The sequence below is a fragment of the Carcharodon carcharias genome, chromosome 1 (genome assembly GCF_017639515.1).
Source record: "Carcharodon carcharias isolate sCarCar2 chromosome 1, sCarCar2.pri, whole genome shotgun sequence".
Classification (NCBI taxonomy): domain Eukaryota; kingdom Metazoa; phylum Chordata; class Chondrichthyes; order Lamniformes; family Lamnidae; genus Carcharodon; species Carcharodon carcharias.
In genome coordinates this window covers 184,402,990-184,426,536 of record NC_054467.1, presented here as the reverse complement: position 1 = coordinate 184,426,536, position 23,547 = coordinate 184,402,990, and the positions used below count along the sequence as shown (strand labels likewise).

The 23,547-nt window shown below is 42.9% G+C and overlaps 1 protein-coding gene across 2 annotated transcripts in view; it reads left to right on the top strand.

The window, feature by feature from the left end:
- parp8 (poly (ADP-ribose) polymerase family, member 8) overlaps window positions 1–23,547 on the top strand; it is a 470,797-nt gene that overhangs the window by 412,907 nt on the left and 34,343 nt on the right. For both annotated transcript variants that reach the window (XM_041197708.1, XM_041197699.1), the window contains exons 15-19: window positions 8,381–8,473; window positions 13,340–13,465; window positions 17,189–17,254; window positions 19,210–19,277; window positions 19,797–19,845. In XM_041197708.1, the coding sequence (XP_041053642.1) occupies window positions 8,381–8,473; window positions 13,340–13,465; window positions 17,189–17,254; window positions 19,210–19,277; window positions 19,797–19,845 (402 nt within the window). The remainder of the gene's footprint in view (window positions 1–8,380; window positions 8,474–13,339; window positions 13,466–17,188; window positions 17,255–19,209; window positions 19,278–19,796; window positions 19,846–23,547) is intronic.

Here is a 23,547-nt window from a genome sequence, read left to right as displayed (position 1 = left end):
ATAAGATCCCAAATTACAGGCTTCACTGCTGGCATGCACATCACTAGTGTCAGGCCTCAGAATAAGGTCTATAATATTATAGACCCATATCTGGATTGAGTGCACGTTTATTGAGACTTATGCTGAATACTAGACTTCCCCACTTTGGCCTTTTCATTTTGTAGTGGATCCAGGAGTTCCAACACCAGCACTTTTTGAACCTAATTTTCCATTGAAATGAAGTATGCTTCACACACTGTGAAGCTTAGACAAGGTTAGATGGATTCCTGGAATGGCTCTCATAAACTTGTCTTTAGATCAGGACCTGACTTGTGAATTATATTACTGGCTAAATCTTGATGTACACCTGAAGCAGCTTTACATTGACACAAAAGTAGCAGTAGAATTGCAGCATTATACTCAAAGATTTCTTTCTCATTGTTTGTCCAGATGGCAAATGGGGATGTGCTTTATGCTAAATGAGAATATGCAGTGTGCCATGCCTCATTGATGCCGGAGAGTGTAAGGCATTCCTTCACTCAAGCAAAGTAATAGTCATAAGTCACTGGTGCCTGCAATGCTTGTGAGTTAGCTCATTATAAACAGTAAGTCATTCCCTGAAACATGCATCAGCTTGCTGTGATGATGAAGCAATACCAGTGACTTGTGCATGTGACTGAACAGCATTCTTTACATGTCGGAGAGAGCAAGAAGAAAAGATTATATATGAATTGTGACTGGGAAACCTGCAGTTCTTTCAGAGCACTTCATGTCAAGATACTTTCCAGATTCAATAAAGCAGCCATTAATAATACAATATGGTTCATGCTGTCTTGTAATGTTTGAGCTGTGCATGTTACAGAAACCATTAAAATGCTAATAGTTACCCATTCATTATTTTCTGCTAGAAGGTGAAGATGGATAATGTGGGTGTAAGTGAACATAATGTAACATTAAGCAAATACAGCACATCTGAAGAAACAAGAAGCAACCTTGAAATCATCAAAAAGATGTCCTGCAAAGGCATGAAAGCTGGGAGAAAGAGTTCAGATTCCTGGCAAACCATGAAGTCAGGATTTTCAGGGTGTCTAAACATTGATAGTTAGTTTGAACTTTTAGAAGTCAACACCACAGCAATACCATTCTCCTCACTCCCCAATCTGCTCTACTTTCCTGAAGCCACATAATTTTTTGAAGATAAGGATTGACAGACAGTGGTAGCTTTCTGTGCTCAAATGCTCTTTCTCAAAATTTGTATCTATACAGTGAGTGTTAACAGGTTATCCTTCATGAGGAGCATCATAGTTGAGCAGAACCTAGTCAGCACCTGATATTTGCACATAAGCATTTTCCAGTAGAGGTCAGAGCAATAGACTAGAAAAAAAAGAATTCAGCCAGGGTCAAAGAAAATGGGATAGATTTACTAAAATGGCTATTGTAATAAGAATAGACAGCAATGTTGTATAAGTAGCCATTTCTGGTCATAGTACATAAGTAAATTTATTTCAATAATCTGAAAATTCCATAACAATACCAAATGCTGCTAACAATAGTGAATAATGTGGCCTTTCTCCCGGGTCCCATTTATGTAACATCAGCAAAACAGCACACTGTATATGTTATATTCATTGCTGTTTCAAAGAATGGAGGACAATCAACTGATGTTTCACAAAAGTGGCAAGTAGATCTGAAAAATTAACATATTCATGTACTACGAATGATATTAGGATGGCAAAGAGTGCATGCAATCTGTAGAAAACATCAGCCGTATTTCTATACTCAATATTTTACTTTTTGCTAATATGAAATATCTCATGTAGGGACAGATAATTCAACAAAAACTTACATTTATATTACACCTTTAACATAGGAAAACATCCCAAAGTGCTTCACAGACGGGCATTAAGACAGAAATTGACAGCAGGCCAAAGAAGGAGATAACAGTATGGATGACTAAAAGATTTGTCAAAAGTTTGTTTGAAAGAGTATCATAAAAAAAGAGAGGTGGAGAGGCTTTGGAAGGGAATACCAGAGCTCAGGGCCTAGACAGCTAACAGCCTGACAGCTAACGGTGGAGTGAAGAGAGCAGGGCGAGACACAAGAAGCCAAAGTTTGAGGAATACCGAGTTATTTGAATGTTGCGGGGATCAGGAGGTTACAAATGCAGGAATGTTAGAATAGGAGCTTTATACGCTCAACCATGTCAAAAGCTGCAGAAAGCTCAAAAAGGATTTCAAGGGATAACTTATCACCATCACAGGATGTCATTTGTGCCTTTCATTAGATCCTAATCATTGTGGTCATTTCAGTGCTATAGCATGGGCTAGAAGCCTAGGCCTGAATTTCACACTGCTGCAGCGGGTTTTAGGCAGAGGGGGAGTGTGAAATAGAATGAATGAGTTTGCTGCTGGGTTCTCACCCGCCCTGACCTCGCAGCGATTTTATGCTGGTGTGGGCGAGGCCTCGGGTAGGCCACCCACCCATGCCCCAACTATTTCCCCACCCGACCTCAATTTTTTGGCTGGTGGGAAGATGTCCCAGTTGTGGAGTAGCCTGATCATATTGAATGGCAGAGCAAGCTCAAAGGGCCAAATGGCCTTCTCCTGCTCCTATTTTTCTACGTTTCTTTGATCGGACTGAGGCCTCAGGCAGAAGGTGGGAAGGGGTGGAGAGGGGCACCTCCATCAGAAGCTCCCTTCTAACTTCGGGCACTCTCCCTACTCCCCCCCCCCCCCCCCCCCCCCCCCCCCCCCCCCCCCCCCCACCAACTTAAGGTCCGGTGGCCAGTGGACTTCCATCCTCCCCCGTCCTCTCCACCAACACCTTAATCGTCCACCACAGACCCCACCTCACCTTCCCTACCCTCCCCGCCCTGAGTCCCCGAGAACTTACCATTTCATTCAGTCCTGGAACTTAGGCTCTGTCATTTTCATGAAGTTCCCCTTCTGTCCACTGCAGCTTCTTGTGCTGCAGGGACTTGGGGGCTGCTGGCCAGGCAGGACTTCTTCCTGAGTGGGGAGCCAATGTCCTGCCTTCAGCCAATTGATGCTCATTCGAGTGTGAAATGGCTGCAGGGCAGGCAGTGGTGGGAGGGATGTGTTCCCCGCCGACTCTTCGGATGGCAGGATGGGAAACCCCGGCATCTGAAGTATCCTGGCTTTAAATGCAGATTTTCAAACATGGGGGTTGTAGGAAAGATAGGCATGGATTTGGGAGCTGCCAACCTATCAAGGACTTCGGAAAGGATAGGGAAGCTTATGACTGCCTGTCATGCAAAAATAGAGGGGTCAAGGGCAGTATTTTTGAGAGATGGATGATGACAACAGATTTGAAATGGAAGGGTACTGTCCTTGAGGTGAGAGAACTGTTTACAATATTATCTAACATGATACATTTTTATTTAATCTAATGTAATTTCTTTACTATATTGTAATATAGTGAAATGCACAGAAAGGCAAAAAACACTACATAACAGTGAATAAATACTCCACTAATTATGTCCCTAACATGCATATTTATGGTTGAATAATTGCTGTTAATTGGCTAATGCTGCCAATCGCTGGATACAGGTGGTAGTGCATTGAATGCTTTTGAGCTTTTACAAAACTACTTTCTTACAACTGTTTGAGTAACAAGATCTGACAGACTCTGCTAGACGATTCTAGTATATGGCTATTGTTTGGGAGGGGTATTCAAATACTACCTTATCTAATTTAATTTACAAAAACAAATCTTAGATTGTGATGCAATAAATCTTTCTAACATTTTCTGTAATAAATCAGCAAAACCCTGGAGTAGACCTGAACACCAGCTCTGTCCATCATCCAAGTCTGGAATCACGTTGAGCTACACGGAGATAATGGGTGCCGTGGAATTCATTGCTGAATTCTGTATGCTCCAAGTGCAACACTACAGATTCCCTGACTGGATTCGTAGTTCAGTGCAGGGAGATTGTCATTTTTGCTTTTTATTCAATCGTGGGATGTGAGCATCATTGACCATCCATAGTTGCCCTGGGAAGCTGGTGGTGGTGGAGCTCCCTCCTGAACACTGCAGCGAAGGTGTGTTCTTCAGATGCAGTTAAATGCTTGCTATGCAGAGGGCGAGTAAAAGTGAACCAAGTTAGCATGGGCCTAGAGGCACCTGTAGGCCAGACTGGATAAGGATGGCGGGTTTCCTTCCCTAAAGGGCATTAGTGAATCAGTTGGGTTTTTACACTAATCCAATAGTTTTATAATCATTTTTACTGATGCCAGCTCTTAAAAAAACTAAATTTATCTATTTTTTTAAACTGTAATTAAATCCTCAAACTGCCTTGGTAGGTTTTGAACTCACATTCTCTGAATTACTAATCTAGTAACATAACCACTGAGCACTGTGCTAAAACCAAAACAGAAAATACTGGGAACACTCAGAAGGTCGGGCAGCATTTGTAGAGAGAAATCGAGTTAAATGGGCTAAATTTTAATGTTTGAATCTAATTGTAGCTGGGGAGATGGGAAGCAGGTAGGGACCCGAAGGTTTGTGGAAATAGTTTATCATAGCTCTTTAACTCAGCCACAGTTTCTGGGTACCCCACCCGATCAGCATAGGCAGGCATGGTCGTGATTTGCAACTGACCTTTGAGGCCTCAGTATTTAAGGGGGCCCCAGTAAGCGACCTTTGAGGTCAATGACCATTCATCCATCTTTCCTGTGAACCTTTTTTGTTTGTTATTCTATTCATTCAAATTTTTTTTTTCAGGTTTGAAAATTACTTTTGAACTTTTCCACTCCCTCCTCTTCCTATTTTCTAGTCAGGTGATCTGAAAGGATCTTGATCAATGCCATTTCATAAGTGACCATTAGAAGATAGCAGAGCAATATCTGATTAGTTTGTCCAAAGATTTTCCATGGTCCTTAAGTAATGCATGGGCTTCACTCCATGAGCAGAATCATCCGGTCCTATTGGCAGCAGGCGTCATGGTGGGTGGGTGGGGGGGGGGGAGTGGGCTGGGGGGGTGGGGGCGGGTGTTGGTGGGCAACAATTCGGCGGAAGGGAGTGAGGGTGAGGGGGGTGGAGGGAGCTGGCAGGATTGGAGGGCGAGGGTGTGTCGGTAGCGGTAGAAGGGACAGAGAGGGTGGTTGGTAGTGACTTGGAGACAGACACGGACCCTGAGGTTGGGAAGGAGGAGGTTGGGGAGGTCAATGTGGATGGGGGTGGGATTCTCGAGAAGGTAGGAAACATGCATGTTCACCTGGACACCCTGGGAAGACAAGGGTTTGTGTTAGTAGGTGACGGTGGAGAGGTGGAAAGTGATGTCAAGGGTTTGAGTGTGTGTGTGTGTGTGTGTGTGTGTGTGTATGTGTGTATTTTGAGGGGGTGTTGGGGGTGCTGACAGTGATGAGAGAGAAGACATGGGTGACTGTGGGAGGGGAAAGAACAGGGCAGCTTATGACAAACTTGACTAAGCCAATGCTTTTCAAATCAGAAGTGAGCGGAGTCTCGTGTTGGATGGGCATGGGAGTGCAGTCAGTGGGTGGGCAGAGATGCAGGTCAGCTCAGATGGACAACTGAAAGAAAACCCCAACAGGCAGCATTGAAAATGCTCAGGACATTGAAATGAGTGTGATTGATGATGGCTCCGTGTACGTGAGAGAGTGCTTGCACAAGGCTCCGAAAAGCCCTGCCACAAACATGCTTCTCCCTCCAGAATCATTCGTGGTCCAGTTGCATGCAGCTGAACTGCTAGCTGGGGTGGATGCAATGGAAGGACTCGTGAAGCCAGTAAATGAAGCTGAAGGACAACATTACACATTATAATCTGAAAATACATTCACTTTCACTGAATAAAGTTTCAAAATGTGTTCACCTGTGCAGCCTGTGCAATGGCTTACGCTGTTGCCTCTAATGATTTTGGTGTGCATCCTCTGGAGAGTTGAGGCCTTGAGGGCCCCGGGTTGCTTTGGCTGTCCTCCTGTGGGCCAGCTGCTTCCTCTGCGATGACAGAGGATGAGGTTGAGGGGGTCACAGGCAAAGGGGACTCGGAGGGAGAGGACAGCCTCTGAGATTCCTCAGTGGATGACCCAAGGGTGTCCACTTGCTGCTCCTCCTCCCTTCGGATGCCTGAGAGCCCTGGCCTGGCACTAGGAGGGACATTGAGGTGTAACGTTTTCTTCTCACATTGCCACTGTAGGAGCTCACCCACCGCTACTGCAATGAAGTGCAGATCTGCACGCATCTCCACATCCTGTTGGACCTGGGTCTCCATGGCATCCGCCATCCTTCCCATGGAGCTCTCCATACATGCACATGTGGGCACCACCATCAGAGAGCACACAGCCACACTCCTATGACTCGTGAGCCGCTTTGTTGAGGGCTTCCAACAGCTCTGCATGATGTTCCCCCGCCTTCTGCTGATTCTTCACAAAGAATTGGAAGGCCAGATCCAGAGGCTCATCATCAGACTTGGACCTCAGAGATTTCTCTTCCCCAGCAGCCCTCCAACTGCCGGGGAGCTCGGCTGAACCTGCCTCCTCCTGTTGCAAACACGTGTCCGTGCAGTGACCACCAGATTGTGAACCTGAGCCTGCTCTAGATCTAGGTCCTACCGAGGTGTGGGTAAGCACTGTGAAGGGTCTTCAATGTTGCTTATTTCCAACTCTTCAATGGAGGATGTATCCTCTTGGCTGGAGGTGAGGACCTGGATGGAGCTGAGGGACTGGCTGGCTGAGAGCATTGGTCACTTGACAGAGCTCCCTATGCACCAAAGTAGAAAAAATTAGTGCATGACAGCAGAATCAAAAACAGGAGAAGGAGCACTCGCATTTGCATTGAGAGAGGGATGAATGAGTGCAGGATCCTCACATGGAGCATTCGCCACTGACCTCATTGTTGCCACAGGCATGGTTCACAGCCTCACCAGTCAGCGCGATGGCACACTCCTCAAAGTGAGTGAGGGGCCTAATGTGGGCCACTTCACCCCCAGTCTGGGACCTCTCCCTGCTGTTGTGAGCCAGCTTCTCCTGCATGAAAACAGATGGAGAGAGTATGAGCAGGACACATTGCACTGTGTGGAATGTTTGTGTGGTGAGCGGAGCCATGGACGGGATGAGAATGCGAGCTTCAGAGGATATGAGCCTGATGGAGATGTGAGGTTGTGTGTGAGAGTTAGTGGTGATGTCCCTTGAGGTGTGAGATCCTTGTGGATGTGTGATGGGTTTGTGAGTGCATGAGTTGAGAGTGATGAGAAGATTGACTTACCCTGGTGGAACCGATGAGATCATTCATCCTCATCCTGCACTGGATGGCTGACCTCCTCCATCCTTTGTTGGCACTGACCACCACTGCCACAACTTCCCAGGGCAGGTTGGTGACTCTGGTGGACATCCAGCAGCCAGAGTGGGAGTGGAGGACAGTGTGGTGGTCTTCCAATGTGTCCAACAGGCGCCTCAGAGAAGCGTCAGTAAATTTGGGAGCTGCCGTCTTCTTTGCTTTCAGGGCCATCTTTTGCCTGGAGCAGTTCTGCACTGCAGACATGAAATAGGCTGCACTCTTGTGCACTTTAAATATGCTGCCAGAGCAAGGAAGCACTGAGGTCACAGCATGGCTGGCAATCCGAGCCTGCTCGCCAGTGATCTGGCATGTTTCCTGTGAGTGCATTATTAATGAGGTGGATGCACCAGGAAGGGGACAATAGGGCACAAAAACCTATCATTGTTGCCGGCAGGTCATTTCTCATGCCCACTACCGCACTTAGTGCAAATCTGGGAAGATTCCACCGGACATATTTTCCAATGAGATGGCTAAGATCTGTAAATAGTAGATTCGAATCCTGGGCTAAGTTTTCCCACAAGAATTGGGACCTGACATTGGGGACCAACTTGGGGACCTGAGCCCACTATTGCCTGGAGCAAGATTGACACCAGGATCTTCCCAGGAGGTCACCTCAGAACTCGCTGTCCAATTAAGGACACTTGAGGGTGGTCTCCTGATGCTGTCAGCTTAATCAGAGGGCCAGCAGCTCTGAAGCCTCGACCTCTAGAAAACTTCCCCAGTGGCAGGAAATGTATTGGACAGCCATCCTGAGCACTCCTTGCTATTTCACCGGCATTCCCGCCTCCAAGGCCGCCCAAGGCCAGGAAGATTCTGACCAATGTACCCCCAGTCCTTACTGGAGTTCTGGACTTTACATCCTTATGAAGAGGACCAATGGAATTTCATAGCATTAAGAAGCCTTCTTCAGAAAATTTAAATAAGTCCACTTACATTAATATGAAGATCTGAGGAAAATAGATTTTATTTGATTCAGTAAAGTGATTTGTCAGTAATCCTGAAGATTTATTTATCTGACGCATTTATATTCTTCATAATGTGCCCAAATCTTGTTTATATACTCATTCTATTATTTTCTTTATTACAGCCCACAGTATGTGAGCGGGAGCTGTGTGTATTTGCTTTCCAGACTTTGGGAGTAATGAATGAAGCTGCGGACGAAATTGCAACAGGGGCCCAGGTACACAAATGTTAAATCGACAAATCTTTATAACTGACTTCACTGTTTAAAGCAACTGATGGTTATAGTGAACATGTTGTAATGGGAGGAGTGGGTAGCACAAACTATTTGATCACTGCTTTTACACCTGGAATCCAAGTTAAATGCAACCAAGACAAAAGGAATGAAAATATTTTGAAATCTTGTATGCTTCTTTATGTATTATGCTTGTTAGGTTTTAAACTCAGAGTTCAGTATTTTTGACCTCCTAACAGTGGCTGGAATTTTCCACTCCCACCAGCTCAGGAATTGTGGTGGGCAGGGACACTATATTTGGTGTGAATGAAAAAGTAAGTTCCCCACCGACAGAAAATTAGTTTGGAATTTTGTTCTCCCGACTTTGATGGCGGGCTAAAGGCAGGTTGACTTTCCCGCTGATCTATGTCATGAACCACATTTGCATCTCATGAACACTTACTAAAAGGCCAACTCACCAGAATCATGCTCCCCCTCCACATTAAATGCTCCTCCAGTGGATAATTAGAACAATCTGTTTTACGGCTGTATCTAAGTGGCACGCAGCTGGCAAGCTTCACTTCATCCACAACTTGGAGGTCAGTAGAAGCTGCTTTTGCCTTCCTTTACCACCATAACTGCTAAATATCGGGTGCCTGTAGCACAAGCTGCGCCAAGGGGGATGGGGACAGGAGACACTACCAGCAGGGAGGCGGGTGGGGGAGGAAGACGAGAGAGGAGAGTGAGATGGACACAGGTAGAGAAGAGGAGAGAGGGAGGTGAGACGGAGACAGGGCTGGGGGGGCAGAATACGAGAGGGGAGGAGTGGGACAAAGGCAGGCTGAGGGTTGGGGGGGGTCAAGTTACAGAATGGAAGAGTGAAAGACTGTCCGGGGGCAAAAGTTAAAAGACTGCTCAGGGAAGGTTCAGAGACTGTCCTGGGGCTGAGGCCAAGCTGTCGGGGACAAATTTCAGAGAATGTCATGGGATTGTCCAGGCCATGTTAGAGTGCTCTGCATGGCATGCATGTCTTGGTCCCAGTCTTGGGCGAGGGAAGGCCACTCTGAGCAGTGCTGGTCATGCACAGAATGGTGTGTAAGGTGTGGTCAGTCAACTAAGACATATGGTCCTGGGGGTTTGAGTCATGGTATTGGGAAACAGAGGGCACAGTAACGTTTAGCAGAGGCATCTGTATTCTGTATGTCAGTAGCTGAAAAGTCATAGCGGAGTATTGGGTGGTCTCATGGGGGGCTCCCAAAAGGTAAGGGTGCATGTAGCCTCAAGAAGGAGTGGGGTCAGGTTGACAAACAGCCTGGGGACATCAACATTAAAGGGCTCAGGGAAGGGAATAGAAATATCGGCATGTACAATGATGAGGTCAAGGGTAACAGGGGAGGCTAGATAGTTAAGGGAGGAATGGGGATTAGGAGACGGTGAATATGGAGGAGAATAGGAGGGACTTGATGGGCGATAGCGGGAAGTTAGAAGCTGGTTGCATTTACAAAAGTGCTGAGCACCATGTTCGCAATCACTAATGAATGACGCAGTTGAAAAAACAAGCTTGAAAAAATCAATATGGAAGGGGTCTCAGGGCATGTGGGATGAGTTCAGCACAACAATTTTGAGCCAATTGAATGGGGTAGCCTATTGATTTTCTGCTCAAACCATGAGGAACATGGCTCAGCTCAGTACTGGATTCGAGGATCTAATGAACAATGAATGAGCGTGGCTCCTTTACTAATGGTGTGAATTTAAGCAAGAATCCATAAAGTTTTGGTGCTGCATTGCAGTTGGTCTTAATGACCATCTGATCCTCACAGAGGCATGTGAAAAGCGAAAGAGAATCAAACAATTGAGGGCCATGGCTGCTGCACAGAATCTAAATAGGCACTACAAGCCTCAATGTTCCCAATGTACTAGTCATGGCTTACAAGGCACCATGCTTACAGTCATGACATAAGTTGGATATCAATAGTTATTGTCTAGGCTATTGGATGTCTCCTTGGACTAGAAGGACTTTGAAGAGGACAAGGATTCAGATGAGCTTAACTGTGCTGCATCGCTTGGTAACATTCACTGTCTATGATCAGGCCCAAATAAAGCTCCTTAGTGAGAAACTGGTAACATTGGATGTTTGGTATCTTGGCGATACTTGGATAGGCATTTTTGAAGTGTTGTAACCTATAAGGCTATACACCAAGAGCTGGAAAGTGCCATTAGGATAGCTCTTATATGACCAGCAAAACCATGATGGACTAAATGGCCTCCTGAGCCTTAGAGATTTCTTTGACTCTAACCATATCCCAGCAGCGGTCTGTGCCTTCAACAGATTTAAAAAATACATTTAATTAAGCAGAGTTAGTTTCTATGAAGCATATATGACTGATGATCAAGCAAACCCACGCTTCAACTGAGTGGGCTGTAAGCCAGACACCCAAACTAAACCTAAACAAAAACAAAAATACCTGGGAAAACTCTTCTGTTGAAGAGTCGTACGGACTCGAAACATTAACTGTGTTCCTCTCTGCAGATGCTGTCAGACCTGCTGAGTTTTTCCAGGTATTTTTGTTTTTGTTTTGGATTTCCAGCATCTGCAGTTTTTTGCTTTTACCAAAACTAAACCTGATCCCTTTCCAGCTGGCAGGTTAGGTTAAGTTCCAGGCTTATCAATGGATTCCCCCATTGAGTAGATAATGAACATGCTAATACTCCTGGACTAAAAGGTCTTCCCCACCTATAACTCCCCCTACCCCCAATCTCCAAACCTATAAACTACTCAGTGATCCCTGTCTTCTTAAGACAAACAGAAATCATTTATGAAGCTCTATTTCCTGAAATAGAAATGCAAAATACTGCAGACCTTGGAAATCTGAAATAAACATAGAGAATACTGGAAGTACTCAACAGTACTTCCTGGCGGCACCTGTGGGATGAAAAACAGAGATAACATTTCAGCTCAACTGCAATAGGATCTACCAGCTTCCTGTCCCACATTTTCAATTTTTCTGGGCTGTTTCTAGATAGAATAAGTAATGCAATATAGGAAGGATTTCAAAGGGCAGAGTGTCCATTATGTTAACAAGATGGATCATTGGCAGGAATTTTATCAAAGACCTGTTTGTCCTGCCATCCGGACCAAAAGCGGGACCCCTCCACGAGCAGCACCCGGGGAGACATTTTACTGGTGGTGGCCAATTAAAAGGCCATTGCTCGGGTGCCATCCAACTGCGGACAGCAACTCACCTCCCAGAGCTGCCAGCCCAACCAGAGGAACAGTAGCTCTGTAGCCACAGCAGTGCCACCAATAGAGGCAGCCACTGCTGAGGCTGCATGAAGAACAAGGCCATTGAAGGCCAAGTAAGTTTTTTTAGTTTAATGTGCCAGGGCTAGACAGGCAGAGCTAGTGATTGGAGGGGTGCACCCTCCTGTGGCAGTATCATAGCTGCAGGAGTGGCCATTGCTACCTACATGGGCCATGAAGCGGCCATAAAGGAATCACCAATAATTGGCCTCTGGGCAATGGGGAGCCATGCTGCTGAGGTTCCTGGCACTGAGAATATCTCAGCATCAGGAAGACATCAGGTTCTCTTCCCAGTGCCCTTCACTGCCATTTTACAAGGTCACCTGCCTCCCAGCCCATCTCGAGGGTTGGTAAAATCCAGGCTTGAGTTTGACTTCAATCAATGAAGTTCTCAGTGGGTATAAAGTTTGCTCTTAATTCAACAGTATTTATTACTAAATTGTCAAAACCCCTCAGAGATATCACAGGACGGTTGTGGAAGATGGAAAAGAGTCAGTCTGGTACAATGGTGCAGACTCTCTTGAGGAAGGGACTGCGAGACAGTTGAGGCAGAATAGGACTTTACTTCACATCTTAATGAACAAGATCAGAGAATTTCCATGAAATTTCTCCTACTGTCCCATTGAAACCTTTGCTGAAGATCACCAGAAACCACCAGTGGATTGGTGAAAATAGTGCCTAGGCTGTTTAACTGGAGTTTCCTCTGCTCTTCTGCCCAAGTTACCAAAGAGAGAAGGATGGGAGAACCACGGTGGAAATTCCACCCCACTGTACCTGAAAGAATGCTTGATGTTGATACAGTGCTTGAAATGAAAAGTGTTTCATTATCCAATACTAATATTCTGGATGAGCACAAAATGTACAAAAAACTTTTTTTTAAAAATCACATTGCAATGCATTGTACATGTTATAAATTAATGTGCACTTATGTGACCCTATGAGGTCTCACAGAAATATTCTTAATATAAAAGAAGATTTAACATATAAAGGTTTATTCAGTGACACTTGCCTCCCAGTATTGAACTTTGCTTTAGTCAATAGGAGCACAGATCTGAGAATCAATGTTATAACACTGTATCCCCATCTCTAACCTTCATTCCTGTCTATTGAGGTTCTATACTGGGAATACATGGATAAAAACAACAAGCATCTCAGACATCAGGGATGCGATGATGCCACTTAATCTGTTTTTGCTTGCATTGATTGCGAGATGGATGTTGGTTTGGATATAAATATGTCTGTCTTCTCTGGCAGTCCAGCACTCCTCAGTATTGCAGTGAATTATCAACCTAGATTATGTGCTTGAGACTTTGACACCACAACTATATGACGCAGAAGAAAAATGCAATCAGCTGAGTCAAACTGAGCAGATAGTTCTCTCTGTTGATAACGTTAATAGCTATTTGTAATTATAGACAATTGGGATCACTTTTAGACCTGGTTGGGAGCCTCATCCACTGGCAGTACCAAACAGAAATCTGGATGCACACTGCTGGTGTGCATAGTGTGTGTGTGCTCTTAGCCCTATATAGGTGACCACGCTTCCAATTAACTCTCTTCTGCTATTGCAGGTGGTGGATTTGTTAGTGTCTATGTGCCGATCTGCTCTGGAATCTCCCAGAAAAGTGGTCATTTTTGAGCCATATCCATCTGTGGTGGATCCCCTTGATCATCGGAGCCTGGCATTTAACCCAAGGGTACTTTTTTTCTGTTACTTAACATCTAGTTAATGACTCTGTAATATAATATTAGTATCTGAATGATTACTTGGTGTAATGAGTTAAAAATCAAGTCACTAAAACCATAGGAGTAATTTTCTATTTTTGGATTCTTTGGCACAAAGCATCACACACTGAGGATACACACTGGGATATTGGACACAGAGAATAGTATGTGTTACATAGTTCTCCTGATTGTCCATCATTAATTAGGCAGAAAATCAGGCACTCTGCATTAGGGGCACACTGTCTCTTCCTCCTGGTGTACAATGCTACACGTCCAGACCAAACAAAACATTTATCCGCATGTTTCAACTTTTAGACCACTTGATCTAAAACATTTTATGATTGCCAATAGCAATTCAGAGAATCTAGTGTTTATAACCTTTAGTTATTTCATTTAACACTTGGCTAATTTATTGTACTGGCTGGGCCTCATCACATTCTTAATGTACCTTGCTTAATTAAGTGCATCACCAGTAATTTGGGAGAAATAGGCTTTTTTTTATAATTGTGTTGTTCCTAATTAAAGTTCATGCAGCCTATCTCTGAGCTTTTGATTAACTTTTATCTTGACCCACCATGCTTGCAATTGCCACCTCATCTCCAACCTCCCTTTCCTCTCCAAAGTCCTTGAATGTGTTGTTGCCTCCCAAACACATGCCAGTCCTTCCAGGAACTCCAAGTTTGAATGCTTCCAATCCAGTTTTCATCCCACCACAGTTTTGGAATGTCTCTTTTCCAAGGTACAATGACACTTTATATGACTGTGACTATTTCCTTTCATCCTCTGAACCTGTCTTCAGCCTTTGACACTGTTGACAAGGATGATGTCATCAACTGTGTCACAGTTTTGACAAATATATAATGGCAAATGAAACTGAAGGATGTAAGACTGAGATGTTCAAATACTCCATGGGACTTAAGAATTCCTGTGCTGCTGGGGAATGTAATCTGTGGAGAATAGGGTTAATTAGCTAAACTGTGAACCAAATAAATATTCCAAAGTTTATTGCAATTACCTTTAAGAATCTGAAGTATTTGTAAAAACTATCTCAGGACATTAAATAAATTGGATAGCCTCCATGGTAGAATAATATGTATATAAATGTGGAAAAGCACAGGTTTAAAGCTATACATGGCTTTTTCTCACTCCTCATCAGGGTCTTTATAATCCTGGCCATATTTAAATAAAACTGATTTCTCAGCATAAAAATGCATGTAAGTAGATTTCAGGCATAAACTGAAACTAATAATTAATTTCACTCAAACTGTTCACACTCAGAGAAAAGTCATTATCAGCATCACGGCATTTGTTGACTGCATTGAAAACAAGACAGACAAGCCTTGCAATTGTTAGCCATCTATGTGTGTAGGCTGTATAAATCCATTAGAAAAGCTAATGGAATTCTAAATTTTAGCACAACAGTTAAAGAAGATAAAAAAACAGGAGGTGATGATGAGTCTGTATAGAACCTTAATAAGACTTCAATTAGAGGATTATGTCTAGCATTGGGTTCCTTATTTTAGGAAGGCTATTGAGATTTTAATGAAGATACCATGCAGATCCACCAGGTTAAGAAATTCAAATAAAATTAAATACTTGAAAAGCTGGGACTTTTTTCATTAGGACACTGATTATGAGTCAATATGAAACACATTTTTGAAATTTTTGAGGATTGGGGCAGGATAGTTAGATCTAGACTGTATCTCTTCGTTGAGGGTCCAGAATAAGGAGCCATAGACTAAATTTATAAGGCTTAGAACAGGGGACAAGAGAAAGTTTTCTTCAATGAGAGTTGTGTAGGGTCTGTGTAATTTGCTTCCAGCATTAGTGGTTGATGCTGAGAAAGTGGTCTGCAGGTTCACAGAGTCAGGAAGCCTCCGCAGACATTTAAAAACGGTGAGCGGAACCCGGATGGGGAAGCCCATCACCTATTTCTGAGAGATCCCATTTTTGCCGGTGGGGGAAAAGGTGTGGGGCATGCTTCACACAGGAGAGAAGCCCCAACTGAGCAGAACCTTGTGAACTTAGTGCTGAGTTTAAACAGATACATTTTGACTCTTCCGAGGGCCAGAACCTGGAAGTGTGAAAATCATGAATTGATGGAATACGAACATATGAATTAGGAGCAGAAGTAGGTCACTCGGCCCCTCAGCCCTCTCTGCCATTCAATAAGATCTGAATGTAACCTCAATCCCACATTCCTGACCACCCCCGATAACCTTTTACTCCCTTGTTAATCAAAAGCCTATCTAGCTCTGCCTTAAAAATGTTGAAAGACTCTACTTCCACCACCTATTGAGGAAGAGAGTTCCAAGGTCTTTCAACTGTCTGAGAGAAAAAAATTCTCCTCATCTCTGTGTTAAATGAGCAACCCCTTATTTTTAAACAGTGACCCCTAGTTCTAGATTCTCTTACAAGAGGAAACACCCCTCGATATCTCCCCTGTCAAATAAATGTAAAAGCTCTTGAAGAGTGGATAAGATCTTTTTTAACTGTCATGATCTGATTTTTTAAAAAATCCTCTGCTCTTTAAAATGTAAACAAAAATGCTGCAGCGGTCAGTGATTATTAAAATATATTCTGCTGGAATGCTTTGATTGACAGACCAGTTGGTGTAGCATCTGTTCAAATCATTTCCCTGTTGAGATCTTTGTTGACAATTTCTTAAGAACTATTCATAATGAAGGATTAGTTGTGTTTCAAAAGCTACAATTATCTCAGCAGCAGGTTGGAGTTCACAGTTTATTTGATATCTTAAAGAAGCTTTTAAAGGATTAAGGGTATGAACAGAAGTGTGTTTTTTTAAGAGATTAACCACTTCACGAGATTTAAAAGTGTTGATGCTTTCATGAATGAGAGTTTGTTTCACTATCAAGTCTTTATTACAAAAACTGTATTAGATCCTTAGTATTTTTTTTTCATCTCCACATGGCTCCTGAGGCTTGCCCATAGTGGATACAAAGTGAGTTAGCATGGAGTTGGCATGGGGGAATAAGGGGCCTTGGGAGATGGATGGGAGCATGAGCTGATGAGCTGATGTGAAGGGCGAGGGCTAGAGAGCCTAAAAGCTCCTAAAGCAACAGGAACAAAGTCCCAGAGAACCAAGGCGGTCTTTCTAACCAGCCCAGACTGTCCTTCACCCCCCCATGTCCTCCTAACATCTGCGTCTGGGATCAGTGAACCCAAATTCATCATGCACCACCCCTGCCCCCCCACCCCACAACGCACCCCCCCCCACCCCGCACCCCCCAACAAACCCCCCGCCCCCCCCGCCTCCCCCCGCCCCCCCCCCCACCGCCGCCTCACCCCCACCCTTTCCCCACAGCAAAAATCTCATGTTCAGGGCACTTTTTACAGAGCCAGATCTGGTGAGTTGGGCAATTTCCCAACTTGAGCTATCTGCCTCGGTAGCCAAAATCCAGTCCACTATAGCAACATTCATGATTGGATTAGATATGCAATTAAGAAAACAAGATTAGAAGGATAATGGGAAAGGGTGAGTAAATATAGTCAGATCTGTTTGCTCATGTGAAACGGAGACATTAACCGATCGGGCCGAATGGCCTATTTCAGAGTTACAACTGTGATGTATTTCTATGGATTGGAAACAGATTTGGGCATCTTGCTACTGTTAATCATCATCTTACCTTTACTGTAAATTCCATACTGAAGTGTTTTTCCCCACTTTGAACTAGAAAAAAGACTATGAACGATTAGTTAAAGCACTGGACAGCATCACATCCATCAGGGAAATGACCCAGGTAAGGCCCAAAGCTTGTAACCAAGCATTAGACTGCATTCAACGGTAGCAAAGCTAAAAGCTCTAGCTATAAGCTACATTTATTGTTCACCTGAAAAGGAATGGTAAGTCTGAGAAGTATTTTCTTTTCAAATTTTTCCCATCCCTGAGAAAAATATATTTGTCACTGAATGTAAAATATTACCAAATGAATTGCATCCTTGAGATTTACCTTACCTTAAGCCTTTAGTTGTTTCAAGATATATATTACATCAGGTGCTGAATGGTTTGTGAAAAGGTACTATTATCTACAATGTGGCCTGTACTTTACAATAACCAGGGAGCTGGCATGGAACTGTCTAACCCTGGGATGATCTCTGTTGCGTGACTGTATATTAAATTCAGCAAGTAATGTGGTTTTTAGGATTCAGGTGACTCCAGTTTGACTTCCATTCTTATCTAAATAAAAAAGTGATAGTGGAGTGAGTACAAGCACAGTGGTTGCATGTTGCCCTTCCTATTTTATATATCACAAAGCAGACTCAGAAGAAACGAGAACCAACATGCAAATCTTCATGAAGCAGCAAACTCAATAATATTTTACAAAAATGTGATAAATATATCCAAATTAACTAACTTGCTTTAACTATTCAAATATTCCCTGCTCTCAGAATGTCTTTGATTTTTCTCAATTCTCCCATCATGCCTCCTTTTTCCTTGAAATATTTTCTTGTCAATTTCCTGTTCTTCAACTAATTACTATCATTGTTTTTCTTCTCTTGTGTATGTGATCCCCCTTCTCCTCACTCTCTTTCTTCCTATAAGCTGTTCATCTGCAATGTGTTCCAGTTCTGACGCAGAGCTATGCTTGAAATATTCACATGCTTCCTTTCCTTTCAGATGCTGCCTTTCTTATTAAATGTTTGCAGCATTTTTTGCTTATATTTGAAAAATATATTTATTGCTATGTTCCCTGAAGGAGCACTGGGGTAGAGTACTTTGAACAAGAAGTACAGTCCTAGAATTTGAACAGCAGCTTTCATTAATATGGTGCCTTCAATGTAGTAAAACATTCCAAGGTGCCATTTTTATATTTGGCACATTCAAACTTGCTTTTCATTTTATTTTGTGTAATATTTTGTTTTCTATAACTAAATGTTGTTTCCAATTAAATAACCTCAGGAATATATTAGAATCATGCACATTTTCCTAAAGGAACTTGTTTGACATTCCCTATTCTACATCTGTTCTTGTTATTTTGTTAGCCCCGAACACCGATATTAAAACATTACACATTAAATTGTAAGTCACCATCTGTGTTATACAATGGGAACACAGGAATACCTTTCTAGAATGTGAAGGGGCTACAGTTATTGAAAATTATTATCCAATCCTTATTTAGGGGCTTTTAAGATGTAACCCAGACATTTCTGCAGATTGGTGAGCATCAGCTCATATTGCCTAATGTTATGAGAGATCTTCACACTTTTAATAGACCCATTAAAGTTATGACTTAATTAAATACAATAAAATAATTGTGGAGTTGACATTAAATAGAACATGTCATGGTCAGATGGAAATGAAGATGTTGATTTCCATGCCTGAGGCTGACTCAGTAATTTTATGCACTGTAGCTGTTCCAGGCAAGTCCTTTGTATAATATGACACTGTGGTACTAACAAGATAGAAGACTGCTATAATGGGTACAAAAAGAAAAAAACCCTGAAATTAAACAGAAAACAGGAGACATATCACAGTAAGTCTGCTGACATCTGGAAAGAGCTAGATAAATGTTTGAAGAAGAGAACCTTAATTGGAATTCAGAACTATTAATTGAGCTCATCATATTCTGCTGGATTTGGGATGCAAATGTTTCCTATTTTTATTTCAATATGCTGTGATGCTATGCTCATAATTGGAGCACATGAAGTGCACTGGAAAAAAAAAGACAACTGTTTATTTTGTTTATCTCGATAGGCACCATACTTGGAAATCAAGAAACAAATGGACAAGCAGGATCCTCTGGCACATCCTCTGTTACAATGGTATTTTTACTTGAATATTGAACAATAAAATCTTAGAGGAAGAACAAGAAAGGTTACTGTAGTCCCTTCAGTTCATTCTGCTCAAATCTGTGGACTTGGATCAATCTGAGTACTGCAATATATTTTCTTACAATCGTTCAATGATGCCACCTGCCCAATCAGATTCGTTCATTAAACATGTTCAGCTCTTTTTTATTTACAAGTAATTTGAGTTTTAATGCATTAACCTCACTGCAAGGTCATTTATTCCAGTCCAATTTTCCTATCCTCCCTGCTCGGAGACATATCGACTTATCTCCACAGAGCATTTTCTTCTTTACTCAATGGGTTGTTTTCCTTTATAAGCAGCTAGATCTGACTTTATAGCCACGTGGCTACATCCCTTTGACACTCAACAAGCTGCTTTTATTTACTAATAGCCATTTAATTATTGACACATTTTTAAAAATTATTTTGTAATTGCTGGTTTATTTTTCAAATCAAGGAAGCAAAATAACACCTTGTTTCTTTTTTAACCAGGATTATTTCCAGTAACAGATCCCATATTGTAAAATTACCTGCAAACAGGGTAAGTGACTTGATCATAGTACCCAAGGTGAAATCTATGTTTTTGCAACAAAATCATTTTGATTTTTTTTGTGCAATCGTATAAATAAAGATGTCAGCCATCATTGTATCCTCTGTTCACTTCCTAACTAGATGAAATACTATAATGTGCGGGCCACTGCAGTAAGGGAGCATTGCTGTAATGGATATCCGCAGTACTGTAGTCATAACAGCATGACACCCATTTAGTTGTGCAATTCATTCCTGCTTGTGGGTGCCTCTGGCTGGGCCAGCATTTATTGCCCATCTCCAACTGCCTTTGAGAAGGTAGTGGTGGTTGGCCTTCTTGAACCATTGCAGGCTGTATGGTATATGTAATTTCAAAGTGCTGTTCAGGAGGGACTTCCAGGTTTTTAATTCCAGTGACAATGAAGAAATAGTGATATATTTCCAAATTAAGGATGCATTGTGGCTTGGAGGGAAACTAGCAGTTGTCGGTGTTGCCATTCGCTTGCTATCTTGTCCTTCTAGGCACAGGGGTCAAGGGTTTGACAGGCATTCTTGAAGAAGACTTGGTTGGTTGCTGCAGTGCATCATGTATATGGTACACACTGCAGGCATTGTGGATTGGATTTTACGCTCCTTCACCAGTGGGTTTGAAGGTGGAGGAACACATAAAATCCAGCAGGCGGCCTTCCCGCTGCCTCCCCGCCACCCCCAATCTGTCTGAAGTTTTATGGGGGTGGGGGGGCAGTGGTAATGGGAGAGGCATCTTGGGCTTGTTTGGGCCCTTTAATGACCAATCAATAGCCATTTAAGGGTTTCATCCCACCACTGCTGGTACTTGATCTGTAGCGGAGAGAGGCCTACACCATGCGGGAAGCCTGGCAGCTTTAGCTGTGCAGGCTAATGAAATGCAAGTGGAGGAGAGGACCCTCCTTTGTGGGCTACCTGGATCCATCAGAGGCACCTTCCCCAAGTCATTTCCCCCCTTTAACCATTGCCTTTGGCCTCTTGAACCTGCCTCCCCCAAGCCCTCTACCCCTCACTGAGATCCCAGAGCCTGGACTTACCTGGTCTCCTCATGTGGTGGGACAGCATGTAGTCCCAACAGTAGCCATGGCTCCTGGATGGTGCTGCTGGGACCACAGAGCTGCTGGCCATCCGATTGGTCAGCAGCTCTCTAACACAGGACTTCCTCCTGTGAAAGGGACAGAAGTCTAGCCTTAAAACAGTTAATGCTGCTTCCAGTGTTAAATTACTACGGGGCAGCTGTCGGGATCATAGGCAGACCCGCCCCTGAGTTTTAGCCAAGGTAGGGGTAGCGGTGATCATGATGCCCCGCAAAATCCAGTCCAGTGTGCCAGTGCTGGAAGGAATTAAAATTTAAGGTGGTGAATGGAGTGCCAGTCAAGCCAGCTGTTCGATGGTGTTGAGCTTTTTGAGTATTGTTGGCGCAAGCTGTCTTCATCCAGACAAGTGGGGAGTATTCCGTCACACTCCTGACTTGGATGGTGGACAGGCTTTGGGGAGTCAGTAGGTGGGTTACTTGCCACAGAATTCCCAGCCTCTGACCTGCTCTTGTACCCACAGTATTTTTAAGGCTAGTGCAGTTCAGTTTCTGGTCTTCACAATATTTCTATTGCATCAAGGTGCTGAAATTTATTTTCTTCCCACAAAAAAATGGAAGAAATGTCTTTCATGTTGAAATGAATGAAATGACAAACCAGATTGCAGAACTGTATGGTTTTGAAATGTACTTTATCTCAGGATGTAATTCCGTTAACAGCAATTAAAACAAATCATTTGCAGAAATGATCCTTTAATGCTTATCAAGCAGCTGTAGTGAGGTATTTAACTGTCAGATAATTTATAAATGTCAAAATGCCATTTATAAATTTCTAAATGTCAGACAATTATGCTGTATTGTGCCCAATTGTGTTAAAGAATAAGATGAAAGCAGCAACAAAAATCTGTGCTGGAGTACGTCAAGACATTTTTAATAGGAGAAGATAGGTTATTGTCTCCACAATGCATGTCGGCATTTAAAGCGGAGATGGTTCAGGTTCAATCGAAGTAAATTCACCCGAGGGGCAAAGGTAAGAGAAACAAAGCCAGAGACCCTGAAAGAGACAGCGAGTAAAATGAAGCAGATATAGGGTGCGTATGACAGATATCAGGTTGATAATGAGACCCAGACTGAATATAGAAAATTCAGGGGGGATGTGAAAAAAGGAAGAAAAAAAAAAGAATCAGAGGGTGTTTGAGAACAAACTGACAACTAACATAAAAGGGAATCCAAAAGTCTTCTATCAGCATAAAAATTAAAAGGGTAGTAAAAGGAGCGGGACCAATTGGGACCAGAAAGTGGATTTACGCACATAGGCAGAGGGCATAGCTGATGTATTAAACTAGTAATAAAAACACAAAATGCTGAAAATACTCAACAGGCCTGGTAGCATCTGTGGAGAGAGAAACAAAATTAACATTTCAGGCTGTGACCTTTTATCATTTTTAACATTCTGAAGAAAGGTCATGACCTGAAAGCCCCTGTTTTCAGAAAGTATTTTCTGTTTTTATTTCAGATTTCCAGCATCCACAGTATTTTGCTTTTGTATTAAATGAGTACTTTGCATCTCCCTTCACCAAGGAGGAAAATGCTGCCAAAGGCCTAGTGAAAGAAGAAACAGTTAAGATACCGGATGGGCTAAAAATTAATAAAAAGGATATATTAGAAAGATTGGCTGTTCTTAAAGTTGATAAGTCACCAGGACTGGATAAGATGCATCTGAACATACTAAAGGAAGGGTGGAAATTGCTGAAGTGTTGTCCATGATCTTCGAATCCTCCTTAAGAACAAGGGTGGTGCCAAATATTGCACCTTTGTTCAAAAAAGGATGTAAAGATAAGCCCAGCAACTACAGGACTGTCAGTTTAACTTCTGGTAGGGAAGCTTTTAGAATCCAGGGCAAAATTAACAAGCACATGGACAAATGTGGATTAATTAGGGAAAGTCAGCATTTGTTAATGCAAATCGTGTTTAACTAATTTGACTGAGTTTTTTGATGAGGTAACAGAAGGGCTGAAGAGGATTTTTGTAATTCTTTCTGGTTTTAGTTGACTGTGAGCATTATTTGTTGCCCATTCCTAATTGCCCTTCAGAAGGTGTTTGATGTGGTGTACAGGGGCTTCCAAATGGCATTTAATAAAGTGCCACAAAACAGCCCTCTCAGCAAGTTAAAGCCTATGGATTAAAAGGAACAGTGGGAGCATAGACACAAAGGTGGCTGGGGGGCATGAAAAAGAGAGTAGTGGGGTGAATGATTGTTTGTTGGATTTGAGGAAGGTATAGAGTGGGTTCCTTAAGAGTTGGCATTAGAACCACTGTTTTTCATGATCTATATTATAGGCTTTGGCTTGGGTGTGCAGCACTTAAGTTCAACATTTACGGATGACACAAAACTTGGAACTATCATGAACTGTGAGGAAGATATTGATAGACCTCAAGAGGACAGAGACAGGCTGGTGGAATGGTTGGACATGTGGCTGATGAAATTTACTGCCGAGAAATGTGAAGTGGTACATTTTGGTAGGAAGAATGACCAGGGCAATAGAAAATAATGAGCACAATTGTCAAGAGGAATCAGGAGCAGGGAGACCTGGGGGCGAAAATCATTAAAAGTGACAGGGTAGGTTGAGAAAGTGATTAATAAGGCATATGGGA